Raw genomic sequence first — 17,825 nt, forward strand, 5'->3', positions numbered from 1 at the left:
TAGCAGAAATCTTGTGGCTATTGTTTGGGTGTTATGTCTCTTTGATTGCCACGTGGCTAAAGCACATTTTTTGGGAGCAAAACTAAGTATATCACAGGGCGTGATATGTTTCAAAAAAACGCTCTGACCATCCTGCACCTCTTAGTTTAAGGGGCCACAGGGCTATTTATACTTTGGAATTACACATGAATGTAAATCATGCATATTGATCAATTACCTTTTTTCTTTTTATTTCAACCAGGATTTTCTTTATGATGAAGAAACAATTGAAGATATGTATTCCTACACCATGGACTCGGATCGAGGAGTGAGTTGTATTTGATGTTACTGTGTCATGACTGCTTAACCACTTAAGGACCTTGCCTGTTTTTCAGACTCAGTATTTACAAGTTTAAAACTTTTTTTTTTACTTAGAAACCCCAAACATTATATATATATAAATATATATATATATATATATATATATATATATATATATATATATTTTTTTTTTTCTAACACCCTAGAGAATAAAATGGCGGTCATTGCAATACTTTTTGTCACACCGTATTTGCGCAGCGGTCTTACAAGCAGACTTTCTTTTTTTTTTTTTTAACTTTTTTTTAATTAAAAAATAAGACAACAGTAAAGCTCCAATTTTTTTTAATATTGTGAAAGACAATGCTATGCCGAGTAAAATGATACACAACATGTCACGCTTCAAAATTGCGCCCGCTCATGGGATGGGGTCAAACTTTTACCCTTAAAAATCTCCATAGGCGACGTTTAAAAAATTCTACAGGTTGCATGTTTTGAGTTACAGTTGAGGTCTAGGGCTAGAATTATTGCTCTCACTCCAACGATTGCGGCGATACTTCACTTGTGCGGTTTGAACACCGTTTTCATATGCAGGCGCTACTCACGTATGCGTTGGCTTCTGCGCGCAAGCTTGTCGGGACAGGGCGCTTAAAAAACATTTTTTTTTTTGTTATTTATTTTAATTGATTTTATAAATTTTTACACTGTTTTAAAAAATTCAAATAAAAATGTATCACTTTTATTCCTATTACAAGGAATGTAAACATCCCTTGTAATTGACAAAAGCATGACAGGTCCTCTTAAATATGAGATCTGGGGTCCAAAAGACCTCAGATCTCATATTTAGACTAAAATGCAAAAAAAAATGTAAAAAAATGTTGTCATTTGAAAAAATGACAACAGAAAAATGTGCCTTTAAGAAGCATGGGCGGAAGTGATGTTTTGACGTCGCTTCCGCCCTGCTATGCTATGGAGACGGTGGGGGCCATCTTGCCCTCACTCCTATCCCAGCCAAGCAGGACACAGGACCCGATTGCCTCAGCCGCTGCCGACGGCTCTGGCAAGCGGCGGAGGGCCTGGGGGAGCTGCCGTTACCGAGATATTTATTTTTAAAGTGATGACGTGTGTATATATACGTGAGCCAGTCCTTAAGTGGTTAAATAAAAGTAATATCCGCGCTTGGTAAAAAAACTACCAAAACAGCAGCTAAGCACTATAACCCCAGCTATTGGGCACAGGAACAAAATGCATAATATAAAGCGCAGCGCTATAAAGAACAAATTAAATAATCGAATGATACAAATAAATATGTGTATACCAAATAAAGTGCAGATGTGCAAAAGCTAACTATGACTGCAATACAATGTTCCATGTAAAACCTACACAGTGCAAAAACAAAACACATTTAGGTGTAAGTCCAATATCAAAATAGTGAAAACAAACTGCAGTTATACAAGAGTTCATAGGCGATTTGAAATCAATGAGAGAAATCCTTGTGAGGTATTAAACAAGAATCAAAAACTTGAACACGTGAGACCCGTCATGAGACAAGAGGCTTACCGGAAGCCAGCGACCACCCTTATTCAGGGGGGTCACAAAACGCTTGTTGGATCGGAGATCCATTGGAGAGATGTCCTGAGTGTCCTCCACAGATGCCGGGCGATGTTCAAATCCAGTCCAATAGCATCAATACCAGAGAGTGCAAATATGCAAAAACACAAAAAACTCCAATAGTGCAATAATGCCTTTAAAGAGTGCTTTATTGGTAGTAAAATGCAGTGCTGCGTGTAAAAGAACGGACTCACAAACAAGTTATCCGATTCAAGTAAATAAAAAATGGAATTCCATACAAGTAAAACTCGCATCAACATGTGAGGGCAAATCACGCATGCACAGAGCGTGTGTGCGTAGCTTCCCGACGATCGTTTCGTCAGATGTGACGTCATCATTTCTCTCATTGAATCCATACCTCACAAGGATTTCTCTCATTGAATTCAAATCGCCTATGAACTCTTGTATATGTGCAAAGTTGTTTTCACTATTTTGCACTTTATATGATATTGGATTTACATCTAAATGTGTTTTTGTTTTTGCACTGTGTTGGTTTTACATGGTACATTGTATAGCAGTCATAGTTAGCTTTTGCACATCTGCACTTTATTTGGTACACATTTGTATCATTCGATTATTTAATTAATTTCTTTATAGCGCTGCACTTATATATAGCGCATTATGTCATGACTGTTGTAATTGCCACAGACAGCAGTCTCACCACTCTCTGAGACCGACTACGAGAAGTTCCTAAGGCTGCATTCACACTGGCACATTGCAGCCCCCCCAGAGTCTGAAAAACAATAAACTGGCCCTTTGTTTAGCAAGTTTGGAGACCCCTAGTGATGGGGAAAGATCTGCAGTCTGATCACATGATCTCCCCAGCAGGCGGCTTCAGTGAAGAGGAGAGAGCAATGAGGACGACATCACCCATAGACTTACTATGGAGCACCTGTTGTCGGCTGTCCCTCCTCTGCACTGAAACCAGCACTGGGAGCCAATCACATGACCGGAGCGCCGGAAGGTATATACATCTGTCCTCTATGGGGGGGGGCATTAGCATAGGGATTAGAATGGGATGGAAGCAGGTTTAAGCATCGTTAGTATTTGATGACTTCCACTTTAAGTTTGATTACCTGAAGAATAAAAATTATATTAAACTTCTTTTCTTTTTTCTTTTTTGTTACTTTGAAGTCTTTCGAGAATTCATCAGATGAAGATGAGGAATCGGAACCATCCTCTCCAGAAAGGGAGCCCGATGAGGTACGTTTGTCTTTAATGTGAAGCTTGCAGGTCATTTGCATCACTGGATAATCTCGAATCGGATACTGTAAACTTCTATACATCGGACTAGAGTTCTGCTTCAACCTGCAGCTGTCTGGGGCAATTTTTTATATTTTCGCACAGAAAATGACTTGGAACCCCAAACATTATATATTTTTTGTAAGCAGAGGCCACGAAGAATAAAATGGCCGCAGTTACAATTTTTTTATGGCACACAATATTTCCGCAGCTGTTTGTCCAACACAAATTTTTAGGAAAAAATATGCGAAGACCCCTTTCTCATTGGGGTGCTCTTCAGGTGTTTTAGCACTAATAGCGCCTGTAAAGCACCTCTCAAGCCACCCCATTGTGAAAGCCACCCCACCGCTCTTGCCCATTGGAATAAATGTGAAGCGCCTGCTAACTGATTCAGCAGCGCCGCAACACGGGGCACTATTAACCCTTTCGGCTGCTTGTGAGGGTTAAAAGCACCCCGCTAGTGGCCGAATAGTGCAGCTATAACAGCGGTAAAGCGCCGCTAAAGCTAGCAGTGCTTTATAACGAACACCCACACTGCCCCAGAGTGAAGGGGGTCTTAACCACTACATTACCTATTTTTGAGATTTGGTGTTTACACGTTAAAAACAGTGGCCCGGATTCAGAAAGCAGTTACGACGGCGTATCTCCAGATACGCCGTCGTAACTCTGAGTGCGGGCCGTCGCATCTCGGCGTCTGATTCATAGAATCAGATACGCCTCAATGTTGCCTAGATACGAGCGGCGTAAGTCTCCTACGCCGTCGTACCTTAGGGTGCAATATTTACACTGACCGCTAGGGGCGCTTCCCTAGACTTCCGCGTCGAATATGCAAATTGGGTAGATACGCCGATTCAGAAACGTACGTCCGCCCGGCGCATTTTCTTACATTTGCGGAACGCTTTTTCCGGCATAAAATTACCCCTCATAAAGCAGGGGTAAGTCATGTTAAGTTTGGGCGTCGGAAACGACCGAACAGCGTCGTATTTTACGTCGTTTACATAAGTCGTTCGCGAATACGGCTGTACGTAAGTTACGTTCACGTTGAAAGCATTGACAGTTCGAGGCGTAATTTGGAGCATGCGCACTTGGAAACGTTCTCGAACGGCGCATGGGCCATTAGTAAAAAATGTCAAATACGTGGGGTCACACTAAATTTAAGTAAAACACGCCCACATCATCCACATTTGAATTAGGCGGGCTTACGCCGGACCACATACGCTACGCCGCCGTAACTTAGGGCGCAAGTTCTTTATGAATATGGAACTTGCGCCCTAAGTTACGGCGGCGTAACGTATCTGAGATACGTTACGCCCGCGGATAGATACACAATTGTATATGAATCCGGGCCAATGTTTTTTTGCTAGAAAATTACTTGGAACCCTCAAACATTATATAACATATATATCTATATAGATATAAAAAAAAAATCTAACACCCTAGAGAATAAAATGGCGGTTGTTGCAATACTTTCTGTTGCACTTTTTTTAATTAAGAATTAAGACACCAGTAAAGTTAGCCCATTCTTTATTTTTTGTTATATTGTGAAAGATAATGTTACGCCGAGTAAATTGATACACAACATGTCACGCTTCAAAATTGCGTCCGCTCGTGGAATGGCGACAAACTTTTACCCTTTAAAATCTCCATAGGCGACGTCTAAAAAAAATCTACAGGTTGCATGTTTTGAGTTACAGAGGAGGTCTAGGGCTAGAATTATTGCTCTCACTCTACCGATCGAAGCGATACCTCACATGTGTGGTTTGAACAAGTTTTCATATGCGGGCGCTGCTCACGTATGCATTCGCTTCTGCACGCGAGCTCGGCGGGATGAGGTGCGTTTAAAATGTTTACATTTTTTTTTTCCCTATTTATTTTTTCACTGTTTTTAAATTTAAAAATAAATAAAACATTTTGTAACTTGAAAATAAAAATAAAATGTCCCTTTTAAGAGCTAAAGTTTTGCAATGACTTGGAGACGGGTGGTGGCCCTCTTCCCCTCACTCATCTCCATGCCAGGCTAGGGACAGGTCCAAATCGCCTCCACCGTTACCGACGGGCACGGTAAGCGGCGGAGGGCACTGGAGCGTGGCGGGAGGGGGAGGGGCCCTCTCCCGCCGCCGATTAAAAGTGATCTTGCGGCTAATCCGCCACAGAGACCACTTTTATCTGAAAGAGACCCGCCGGCTCTTGAAGAGGATACCGGGGTTGTGGTACCTAGCTGCTACCATAACAACGGTATTCCTCTTCAACTAGAGGACGTTTATAGTCGTACGGCGAGTAGGAAGTGGTTAACCGCTTAATCACCGCCCTATAGACGAAAGACGTCTACAAGGTGGTTCCTTAACTCTGGGAGGACGTCCATGGACGTCCTCCCAGAATCGCGCTCCCGCTCGCCCCCTGGGGTGCGCACACGGGACCCGGCGCATCACGGTAAAACGTCCCGCTGATAGCGGCGGTTTACCACATGATCGCTCCGTCCCCTCTCTGTACCGAACGGTACAGTGTGAGAGGAGAGGGGGGGGAGAGCGGATGCAGCACGAGTGCTGTGGGCTGGATCTGTGACAAATGCAGTCACAGATCCAGCCATCCCTCCCTGCTCAGCCATCCCTGCCCCATACTAACAATACTCTGCTCCATACCCATACTCTGCAATACCCCGCACTACTCTGCAATACCCCGCACTACTCTGCAATGCCCCGCACTACTCTGCAATGCCCCGCACTACCCTGCAATGCCCCGCACTACCCTGCAATGCCCCGCACTACCCTGCAATGCCCCGCACTACCCTGCAATGCCCCGCACTACTCTGCAATGCCCCGCACTACTCTGCAATGCCCCGCACTACCCTGCAATGCCCCGCACTACTCTGCAATGCCCCACAATACTCTGCAATGCCCCGCAATACCCCGCAACACTCTGCTTCCCAGCCTAGAGGTGAGGTATGGGGTCTCATTGACCCCATATTTCACTGTAAAGAGGACCTGTCATGCCATATTCCTATTACAAGGGATGTTTACATTCCCTGTAATAGGAATTAAAGTGATCAAAATGATTTTTTTTTTTTTTGCGGAAAAACGTGTCAAATTAAAATAAAGTAGAGTGAACAATAAAATATGTTCAAGCCACACATGTGAGGTATCGCTGCAAACGTTAGAGCGAGAGCAATCATTTTGGCCCTAGACCTCCTCTGTAACTAAAAACATATAACCAGTAAACATATTTAAAACGTCGCCTATGGGGATTTTTAAGTAGCGAAGTTTGGCGCCATTCCACGAGTGTGTGCAATTTTGAAGGGTGACATGTTGGGTATCTATTTACTCGGTGTAACTTCATCTTTCACATTATGCAAAAGAATGAAGAAAAAATACAAAATTTGCAAAATTTTATAACCGAAACAAAGAAATTTCTTTTTTTTTTACAGAATTTTCAGTCTTTTTTCTCTTATAGCGCAAAAAATAAAAAACCCAACGGTGATTAAATACCACCAAAAGAAAGCTCTATTTGTGTGAAAAAAAGGATGAAAATTTCATTAGGGTACAGTGTTGTATGACTGAGTAATTGTCATTCAAATTGTGAGAGCACCAAAAGCTGAAAATTGGTCTGGTTATTGAGTGGGTTTACGTGCCTGGTGGTCAAGTGGTTAAAGGTTAACCACTTGACCTCCAGAAGATATACCCCTCCTTCATGACCGGGCCATTTTTTTGCGATACAGCACTGCATTACTTTAACTGACATTTGTGCGGTCGTGCAATGTTGTACCCAAATAAAATATACGCCCTTTTTTCCCCACAAATAGAGCTTTCTTTTGGTGTTATTTGATCACCTCTGCGTTTTTTTTATAATTTTTTTGCTCTATAGACTATAAAAAGGCAGACAATTTAGAAAAAAATATAAATGACACACAGGTCCCAGAAGACAGCAGAGACCAGTGAGGACACGCAGTAGGGAACCAGGGTGTGAAGCCTCAAGGTTTCACTTCCTGATTCCCTTACTGAAGATGGCGGAGCTTCCACCGGAGAGCCAAGGGACAGATCGGCTTCGGGTGAGGACATCGCTGGCTCCCTGGACAGGTAAGTGTCCATATTTTAAAAGTCAGCAGCTGGAGTCTTGCTATGCCTCATGGGACTTGTAGTTCTGCAACAGCTGGAGGTCCACTGATTGCATATCTCTGCTCTATACCATAATAAAAAAGTTTTTCTTTTTTTTTTATAGGAACTTAAAGAATTACTTCAACAAATGTACGAGAGAGTAAATCCTCCGGGTCAACCAACGCCTCCATGCTTCCAAGACGATCCAATCCGGCTTAGACCTCCCTCACCATCTGACGAAAGCCCCTCGGGAGACACCCTCATCGGCAACAGTGACTGGTGCGTCTGCGGGAACTGCCGACCGATGCTGACAAATTACGAGTCGGCGTGCTGCCACAACGTGGACAGTGCCGATCGCTTTATCACGGGTGAAATGCACTGCATAACGGAGGCAGAAGAATTCCGCGAACGTTGCCTGAACGAACGAATCCTTCGGTACTTGCTTGAATGCGACAACATTACGACTAAAAAAGATTTCGATAAAGACAGGAACCGGTGAGTGCAAATGACACGCGTCCTAACAATTTGTTCATCTTTAATCACTTGACCACCAGGCACGTAAACCCACTTAAAGTGGAGTTCCACCCATAAATATAACATTACATCAGTAGTTTTAAAAAAATGTCATTAGTCCTTTAAGAAAAAACATTTTTTTTTTAGATGCCTTCAAAGTGTTGTTGCTAGGCAGAATAGTTTTGTCCCACTTCCTGCACCTAGGTGCTTAATGCTTCCTAACCTACACCGCACAGACTCCTGGGAATGTAGTGGGTGTAACTTTCCAGGAGTCTGTGCACTCCCCAGTCTTGAAGAATCATGTGACTTGGACAGCACAGGTGCTGAAACCTGATCTGACACTGCTTGTGCAGCACTGAGCATGTGCGAGATCTGCAAGGCTGAAATACAGGAAGTCATACAGTCTGGCTTCATGATGCCCACACTTAAGATGGCCCCAGTCAATTTGTATTTTATAAAGTGTCTAAATGCTGTAACAACCTAACAAAACGGACCTTAGTTTACAGACTAACTTTACTAGAATACATTAAGCTTGTGTATTACAGGGGTATTTATATTTAAAAAGTGAAATTGTGGCCGGAACTCCGCTTTAATAACCAGACCAATTTTCAGCTTTCGGTGCTCTCACAATTTGAATGACAATTACTCAGTCATACAACATTGTACCCAAATGAAATTTTCGTCCTTTTTTTCACACACAAATCAAGCTTTCTTTTGGTGGTATTTAATCACTGTTGTTTTTTTTTATTTTTTGCGCTATAAGAGAAAAAAAGACTGAAAATTCTGTAAAAAAAAAAGATTTTTTCTTTGTTTCTGTTATAAAATTTAGCAAATTTAGTATTTTTTCTTCATTCCTTTGCATAATGTGAAAGATGAAGTTACGACGAGTAAATGGATACCCAACATGTCACCCTTCAAAATTGCAGACGCTCGTGGAATGGCGCCAAACTTCGCTACTTAAAAATCCCCATAGGCGATGTTGCAGGGTAGTGTGGGGTATTGCAGAGTATTGTGGGGTATTGCAGAGTAGTGTGGGGTATTGCAGGGTAGTGTGGGGTATTGCAGGGTAGTGTGGGGTATTGCAGGGTAGTGTGGGGTATTTTAGAGTAGTGTGGGGTATTTTAGAGTAGTGTGGGGTATTTTAGAGTAGTGTGGGGTATTTTAGAGTAGTGTGGGGTATTTTAGAGTAGTGTGGGGTATTTTAGAGTAGTGTGGGGTATTTTAGAGTAGTGTGGGGTATTTTAGAGTAGTGTGGGGTATTTTAGAGTAGTGTGGGGTATTTTAGAGTAGTGTGTGGTATTTCAGAGTAGTGTGTGGTATTTCAGAGTAGTGTGGGGTATTGCAGAGTAGTGTGGGGTATTGCAGAGTAGTGTGGGGTATTGCAGAGTAGTGTGGGGTATTTTAGAGTAGTGTGGGGTATTTTAGAGTAGTGTGGGGTATTTTAGGGTAGTGTGGGGTATTTTAGGGTAGTGTGGGGGTATTGCAGAGTAGTGTGGGGGTATTGCAGAGTAGTGTGGGGGTATTGCAGAGTAGTGTGGGGGTATTGCAGAGTAGTGTGGGGGTATTGCAGAGTAGTGTGGGGGTATTGCAGAGTAGTGCACAGTTGAGTAGTATTAGTTTGGGGCAGGGATGGCTGAGCAGGGATGGATGGCTGGATCTGTGACTGCATTTGTCACAGTCATAGATGTCCCAATGGATGGTTATAGAATCCCAGGTTGATAGAGGGAAGTGTAACAGCCCTTGCGTGTGGCAGATAGTAAGGTCCCGCCGGCATGCAGATATGAAGGCACAGCAAAGGAGCCCTTCAGATGGACACAGTAAGCCCCACCGGTGTCCGTGACGTCACCGGATCTCCGACGGAACTCCCTGAAGCCGGCGGAGAGGTGAGTACCAATCAAAATAATTTTGATCGATCAAAAAAATTAAAGATTAATCGGTGAACTAATAGTTAATTTCCACAGCCCTAATATTTTTAAAAGATAATGTTACGCCGAGTAAATTGATACCCAACATGTCACGCTTCAAAGTTGCGCCCGCTCGTGGAATGCCGACAAACATTTACCCTTGAAAACCTCCACAGGTGACGTTTAAAAAAATTCTACAGGTTGCATGTTTAGAGTTACAGAGGAGGTCTAGGGCTAGAATTATTGCTCTCGCTCTAACGATCGTAGTGATTCCTCACTTATGTGGTTTGAACACCGTTTTCATATGCGGGCGCTACTCACGTATGTGTTCGCTTCTGCGTGCGAGCTCATCGGGACGGGGCGCTTTAAAAAAAAATATTTTTTGTTTTCTTATTTATTTTTATTTATTTTATTAATTTTTACACACAACAAAAAAAAAAAAGGGTCACTTTTATTCCTATTACAAGGAATGTAAACATCCCTTGTAATAGAAAAGGCATGACAGGTCCTCTTATATATGAGATCTGGGGTCAAAAAAGAAAACTCATATTTATAAAAAAAATGTATTGCATTTTAATGTCATTCTAAAATATAAAAAAACAAAAAATAAAAATGTCCCTTTATAAGCATTAGGAGGAAGTGACGTTGTGACGTGCAGTGATATGGAGACGGATGGGGGCCATCTTCCCCTCACTCGTCTCCATACACAGGCAGGCAGAGTATCCAATCCCCGCTGCCGACGGCTCCGGTAAGCAGCAGAGAGCACCAGAGAACAGCGGGAGTAGGGACCTCTCCCGCCACCGATAAAAGTGATCTTGCGGCGTATCCGCCACAGAGACCACTTTTATCTATCGGACTGCCCACTGAAGAAGAGGATACCGGGGGTTATGGTAGCTAGCTGCTACCATAAGAACGGTATTCCTCTTCAAATAGCCGACGTAAAACTGCGGCGGGTGGTCCATAAGTGGTTAAAGCGTCACTTGCGGAAAATTTTGGCTACTGTAGCTTTGTTTGCCATTTTACAAGCGTGCTCAATTTTAAGGCCTGACATGTTTGGTATCGGTCTACTTGACGCAACCCCGTCTTTCATATTTTACTAAAAAAAATGGGTACAGTGTTGTTTGCACTAAAATTCGTTTTAGCGTTTTTATTTTTGAAAACGGTTAAAAAAAAAAATGCGCAAATATTGTGCCACATAAAAAAAAATTGCAACTTCCACCATTTTTATCAACAGGGTCTCTGCTTTCAGAAACGTTCTCATCTTTGGGGAGTTTACAGTAAATTATAGCAAAATTTAGCATATAGCAACATGTGCAACAAAAAAATTAAATTTGCCCCGTAGGTAAGTGGTTAAAGGTAAGCGCCCATTTTTTATTAACCACTTGACCTCCAGAAGATTTCCCGGGCCATTTTGTACGATACGGCACTGCGTTCCTTTAACCACTTCCATACCGGGCACTTATACACCCTCCCACCCAGACCAATTTTTAGCTTTTAGCGCTGTTTCACTTTGAATGACAATTGCGCGGTCATGCTGCACTGTACCCAAACTAAATTTTTATCATTTTGTACCCACAAATAGAGCTTTCTTTTGGTGGTATTTGATCACCTCTGATATTTATTATTTTATTTTTTTTCTTCTGTTGTTGTTTCTGTTATAAATCATTGTAAATAAGTACGTTTTCTCCTTTACTGATGGGCACTGATGGTACTGCACTGATGAGCACCGATGAGGTGGCACTGATGTGGTGGCATTGATGGGCACTAATATGTGGCACGGATAGGCGGCACGGATGGGCACTGATAGGTGGCACTAATGTATGTTGTACTAATGGATGCCAATCAGTGCCAAACAATGCCTGCCAATCAGTGATGCCCATTGTGGGCACTGATTGGCATCCATTGCGGGCACTGCTTGGCATCCATTATTTCTGTCGTTTTCATCCCTGGTGGTCTAGGGTGGCATACCTGTGTTTTGCATTGTCATCCCTGGTGGTCTAGTGGCATCCCTGGTGGTCCAGTGTGGGCATCCTCGGGAGGGCTGTGCTGATAATCAATCAGCACAAAACCCCCTGTCACAGGAGCAGCCGATCGGCTCTCCTCTACTCGCGTCTGACAGACGCGAGTGAGGAAAAGCCGATTACCGGCTTTTCCTGTTTACATCGTGATTGGACACGGCTGATCACGTGATAAAGAGTCTCCGTCGGAGACTCTTTACCTAGATCGGTGTTGCGGGGTGTCAGACTGACACCCTGCAACAACAATCGGCGCGCAGCGGCTCAATATCCTGAGGACGTCATATGACGTCCACTCAGGATATTGAAACCACTTTGCCGACGTCAATCTGCAATTGGCGGGCGGCAAGTGGTTAACTGCGCGGTCGTGCGACGCTGTACCCAAATACTATTATGTCTTTTTCACACAAATAGAGCTTTCTTTTGGTGGTATTTGATCACCTCATTTTTATTTATTTTTTTGTGCTATAAACAACAATAACCCAACAATTTTGAAAAAATAAAAATATATATTTTTTACATTCTGCTATAAAACATCCAATATTTTATTTTTTTTTTAAATCTAATGTCTTCATCGATGTAGGCCAATATATATTCTGCTACATATTTTTGGTAAAAATAAATCCCAATAAGCGTATATTGATTGGTTTGCGCAAACGTTATAGGCCCAGATCCACAAAGATCTGTCTATCTTTAGGCAGGCGTAGCGTATCTCAGATACACTACACGCCGCCGTAACTTACAGCGTACTTTCCGTATCCAGAAAGAATTTGCGCCGTAAGTCACGGCGGCGTAGTGTAAATGTGTCGGCGTAAGGGCGCGCAATTTAAATGACTAACATGTGGGCTTGTTTTATGTTAATTCAACTTGACCCCACGTAAATGACGTTTTTTTTTAACGCCGAATGCGCCGTTCCGTGGGGGTATCCCAGTGTGCATGCTCGTAATCACGTCGCAAATAGTCAATGCGGATGTGGATTTTTTTTTTAAGCCTTTTGGCATTTTTTAGTAGAGATCACACACACATTTTAACTACTAGCCGACCAGCCGCCGTCATTCTATGGCGGCAGGTCGGCTCTCCTGGGCGAGAGCCCGTAGTATAACGTCGGCTCTGAGAGCGGCCACTAGGGGCACCCGCGATCGCTCGTTACAGAGCCGGGGAAACGTTACAGAGCGGGGGTCCTGTCAGCGGGGGAAACGCTGATCCTCTGTTTATACAATGTATGAACAGAGGATCAGTGTTTCCCCTAGTGAGGCCACCCCCCCTACAGTTAGAACACACCCAGGGAACATACTTAACCCCTTCCCCGCCCCCTAGTGTTAACCCCTTCACTGCCAGTGTCATTTTTATAGTAATCCAATGCGTTTTTATAGCACTGATCGCTATAAAAATGACAATGGTCCCAAAAATGTGTCAAAAGTGTCCGAAGTGTCCGCCATAATGTCGCAGTACCGAAAAAAAATCGCTGATCGCCGCCATTACTAGTAAAAAAAATATATTCATAAAAATGACATAAAAATACCCCCTATTTTGTAAACGCTATAACTTTTGCGCAAACCAATCAATAAACACTTATTGCAATTTTTTTTAACGAAAAATAGGTAGAAGAATACGTATCGGCCTAAACTGAGGGAAAAAAATTTTTTTTATATATTTTTGGGGGATATTTATTATAGCAAAAAGTAAAAAATATTGCATTTTTTTCAAAATTGTCGCTCTATTTTTGTTTATAGCGCAAAAAATAAAAACCGCAGAGGTGATCAAATACCACCAAAAGAAAGCTCTATTTGTGGGGAAAAAAGGACGCCAGTTTTGTTTGGGAGCCACGTCGCACGACCGCGCAATTGTCAGTTAAAGCGACGCAGTCCCGAATCGCAAAAAGTGCTCTGGTCTTTGGGCAGCAATATGGTCCGGGGGTTAAGTGGTTAAGAACTGACGTTTACTTATCTGATGGACGTCTTTACAGCAGAAATTGACAGTATTGGCCTAAAGCGGCAGTTGGGCAAATGCTGATTTCTAGGGTTGCGCCAATACCAAATATTTTCACGAGGTGCTTGTACACGTGAAAATGCTTTGATACTCAAAACTGATACTTTACGGTGGGATTTCAGCCAATAAAAAATGAATGGGCTCAAATCGCACTGCAAAGAATTGCATGCGATTTGAACAGGAATATTGTGCGATCTCTGTCCGAATCGCATGCGGTTTCTTGCACCGCTCCCTGTGTGAACCCGGGATTGTCATATTGACTTCAGCCTGGGTTCACACAGGGAGCGGTGTGGGCAACCGCATGCGATTCGGACAGAGATCGCACAATATTCCTGTTCAAATCGCATGCAATTCTTTGCAGTGCGATTTGAGCCCATTCATTTTTGTATGGGCTCGGATCGCACCATAAAGGTATCGGCGAGTACTTGACCGAAAATATCGATACTCGCTGGTAATTTAAAACGGCATTGGGTTCAACCGTACTGATTTCACGTCTAGCAGTTTTAATTGCAGGCAGTTACCGTATTTATCGCGGTATAGCGCGTACCCCTAAAGTGACCCCCAATTCTGTTGAAATAAAGTTATATTTGTACTTACAGTTTTGGTGTCTTGCGCGGCGGCCTCGTCGGGTCCGGCGTCCTTCTGCGGCTTCGGGTGTCCTCTTCGGCGGGTTCAGCGTCCTTCTGCGGCTTCGGGTGTCCTTCTGCGGCTTCGGGTGTCCTCTTCGGCGGGTCCGGTGTCCTCTTCGGCGGGTCCGGTGTCCTCTTCGGCGGGTCCGGTGTCCTCTTCGGCGGGTCCGGTGTCCTCTTCGGCGGGTCCGGTGTCCTCTTCGGCGGGTCCGGTGTCCTCTTCGGCGGGTCCGGCGTACTCGCGTCCTCCCCGCTCGTTTCCCGCGCCGAGTTTTGAATACTGCTCCAGCATATACCGAGCGCAGTACGCTCGGGCAGGCTCGGCAACTGTCGCGCTCACGTCCTGTACGTCCAGGACGTGACCGCGGAAGAAGCCGAGACTGGCCGACTATACCTGAGTGTACTGCGCTCGGTATATGTCGGCGCAGTATTCAAAACTTGGCGCGGGTATCGGCGTATATCGCGCACCCACGATTTTGCCCTGATTTTCAGGGCAAAAAAGTGCGCGATATACGCCGATAAATACGGTATTCAGCCACTTTGATCAACAAGTGCAATGTTAAACCTCAGCCACATGTAGGGTGCAATGTTTTTGCTCTGTATTGAGATAAGAACATCAGCAAGGCACCCCCTCATTGCTGTCAAAGCTGAACTCGGCCCCACCCCAAGCTTGCTCGGAATGTGGGAGGTGGCCTTATTAGCCAATAGGACAGTGATGGCGAACCTTGGCACCCCAGATGTTTTTGAACTACATTTCCCATGATGCTCATGCACTCTGCAGTGTAGTGGAGCATCATGGGAAATGTAGTTCCAAAACATCTGGAGGGCCAAGGTTCGTTATCCAATAGGAAGACCTTGACCTGACCTTGTGACAGACTTGCTTTAACCACTTTAAGCCCCGGACCATTATGCAGGTAAAGGACCTGTCCCCTTTTTGCGATTCGGCACTGCGTCGCTTTAACTGACAATTGCGCGGTCGTGCGACGTGGCTCCCAAACAAAATTGGCGTCCTTTTTTTCCCCACAAATAGAGCTTTCTTTTGGTGGTATTTAATCACCTCTGCGTTTTTTTTATTTTTTTGCGCTATAAACAAAAAAAGCTACCGTATTTATTGAGGTATAGCACGCTCCCGCGTATAGCGCGCACCCCTAAAGTTGGCCCGGAATTCCTGTGGAAAAAAGGATTTTGTACTTACAGTTTTGGTGTCTTGCCCGGCGTCTGTCTGCGGCTTCGGGTGTCCTCTTTGTCGGGTCCGGCGTCCTTCTGCGGCGTCCTCCTCGCTCGTTTCCCGCGCCGAGTTTGAATACTGCGCCGGCATATACCGAGCGCAGTACACTCGGGCAGGCTCGGCTAGTGTCGCGCTTACGTCCTGTACGTCCAGGACATGAGCGCGGGAGGAGCCGAGACTGCCCGACTATACACGCGTGTACTGCGCTCGGTATATGTCGGCGCAGTATTCAAACTCGGCGCGGGTTTCGGCGTATATCGCTCACCCACGATTTTGCCCTGATTTTCAAGGCAAAAAAGGGCGCAGTATACGCCGATAAATACGGTATATTTTTTACTGTTTGCTATAATAAATATCCCCCAAAAATATATAAAAAATACATTATTTTTCCTCAGTTTAGGCCAAAATGTATTCTTCTACTTATTTTTGGTAAAAAAAAAAAAATCGCAATAAGTGTTTATTGATTGGTTTGCGCAAAAGTTATAGCGTTTACAAAATAGGGGATAGTTTTATGGCATTTTTATTAATATTTTTTTTTTTTTTTTTTACTAGTAATGGCGGGATCAATGATTTTTTTCCGTGACTGCGACATTATGGCGGACACATTTTTGAGAACATTGTCATTTTCACAGCGAAAAGTGCTATAAAAATACACTTATTACTGTGAAAATGACAATGGCAGTGAATGGGTTAACCACTAGGGGGCGCTAAGGGGTTAAGTGTGTCCTGTTGTGGTTTTTTTTTTCTTTTACTGTAGGGGGGCGTGGCTGGACGTGTGATGTCACTGATCGTCGTTCCCTATGACGGGGAACAGACGATCAGTGACAAGCCACAGAGAAGAACGGGGAAGGTTTGTTTACACTCGCCTCTCCCCGTTCTTCAGCTCCTGTGACCCCGATCGCGGGACATCGGCGGCGATCGGGTCACGGAGCTCAGGACTAGGTCGCGTGCGCGCCGGCAGCAGCGCGTGCGCGACCCACGGCTGGGCACTTAAAGGCGACGTACCTGTACATGCCTGTGCCCAGCCGTGCCAATCTACCGACGTAAATCGGCACAAAGGGGTCCACAAGTGGTTAATTGCTGGAGCCAGCAAATCGATTGATTTTTTTATTGATTTTTTTTCCAGGTGCCTGCGGAAAGCTGCCTTCCGGTCTTACACTCGGATGGTTCATGGATTTTGGGGGAAGAAGAAGAGAATCGCAGTGCCATCTTGTGTTGTATGGGCTGTCCGAAACGCCTTCCCAGACCCAGACGGGCGCTACATAGAAGTGGGCCTGTGGCCGAGTGATTATATAGCCAGTGATATGGCGTTGTACATGTATTAGTTCTGGTGTTTTTAGTTATGTTGATGCGTTATTGTCCTCGAACGTTATCCTGTTTTATGCAATTAAGATTCTATTTTTGTTTCCACGGTTTTTACTCTTCAATAAAAATGTTTAAAATGAATTTATCGGTCTTATTTGTTTCTTTTGTGATCCAAGTTGCATATAATCAATCATGTCGCTGTAAAACTAGCCACATACTTTACAGTTTTACTGTTACAGACTGTGTGCAAGATCACATATGTATACGTGACGCTGTGCTTCCGGCTAGCTGGCGCGAATGTGTGCCGCTGGAAACTCACGATGTCTGCCGCCAACCACCGATCATTAGCGGCGCTTTACCGATATCGCGGCCAGCTTGCCGTGCGAAATAGCTCTTCACTCCATGCCCATATAAGTATAGCCTAGAGAATGTACAGACCCCCCTTCAGCACAGACCCCTCCATTTAGCACAGATGGACCCCCCCTTTAAGCACAGACCCCCCCCTTCAGCACGGACCCCCCCTTCAGCACGGACCCCCTCCCATTCCTTTACAGACCACCCTTCAGCACAGATGGACTCCCCCTTCAGCACAGACCCCCCTTCAGCACAGGTGGACCCCCTTTAAGCACAGACCCCCCCTTCAGCACATACCCTCTATTCAGTACAGACCCCCCTTCAGCACAGACCCCCTCCCATTCCTTTACAGACCACCTTTCAGCACAGATGGATCCCCCATTCAGCACAAACCCCCCCCTCCAGCACAGACAGACCCCCCCCAATTCAGTACCTCAGATCAGCCAGCAGGTTCCCCTCCCCCTGTGTACACATAAACTCTTGAGATAATTCAGCTTCACCCCATGCCCATATAAGTATAGCCTAGAGAATGTACAGACCCCCCTTCAGCACAGACCCCCCCATTCTGCACAGACCCCTCCATTTAGCACAGATGGACTCCCCCTTCAGCACAGACCCCCCCCCCGTTCCTTTACAGACCCCCCTTCAGC

The 17,825-nt window shown here is 44.5% G+C and overlaps 1 protein-coding gene across 1 annotated transcript in view; it reads left to right on the forward strand.

The window, feature by feature from the left end:
• The window catches only part of LOC120909917, a 59,479-nt gene extending 42,517 nt beyond the window's left edge, over nt 1-16,962 (forward strand). The window contains exons 11-14 of the mRNA XM_040321733.1: nt 242-307; nt 3,043-3,111; nt 7,363-7,733; nt 16,643-16,962. Coding sequence (XP_040177667.1) covers nt 242-307; nt 3,043-3,111; nt 7,363-7,733; nt 16,643-16,841 — 705 coding nt within the window. The 3' untranslated portion in view covers nt 16,842-16,962. The remainder of the gene's footprint in view (nt 1-241; nt 308-3,042; nt 3,112-7,362; nt 7,734-16,642) is intronic.
• Nucleotides 16,963-17,825: the final 863 nt, after the last annotated feature.

The sequence above is a fragment of the Rana temporaria genome, chromosome 8 (genome assembly GCF_905171775.1).
Source record: "Rana temporaria chromosome 8, aRanTem1.1, whole genome shotgun sequence".
NCBI lineage: Eukaryota > Metazoa > Chordata > Amphibia > Anura > Ranidae > Rana > Rana temporaria.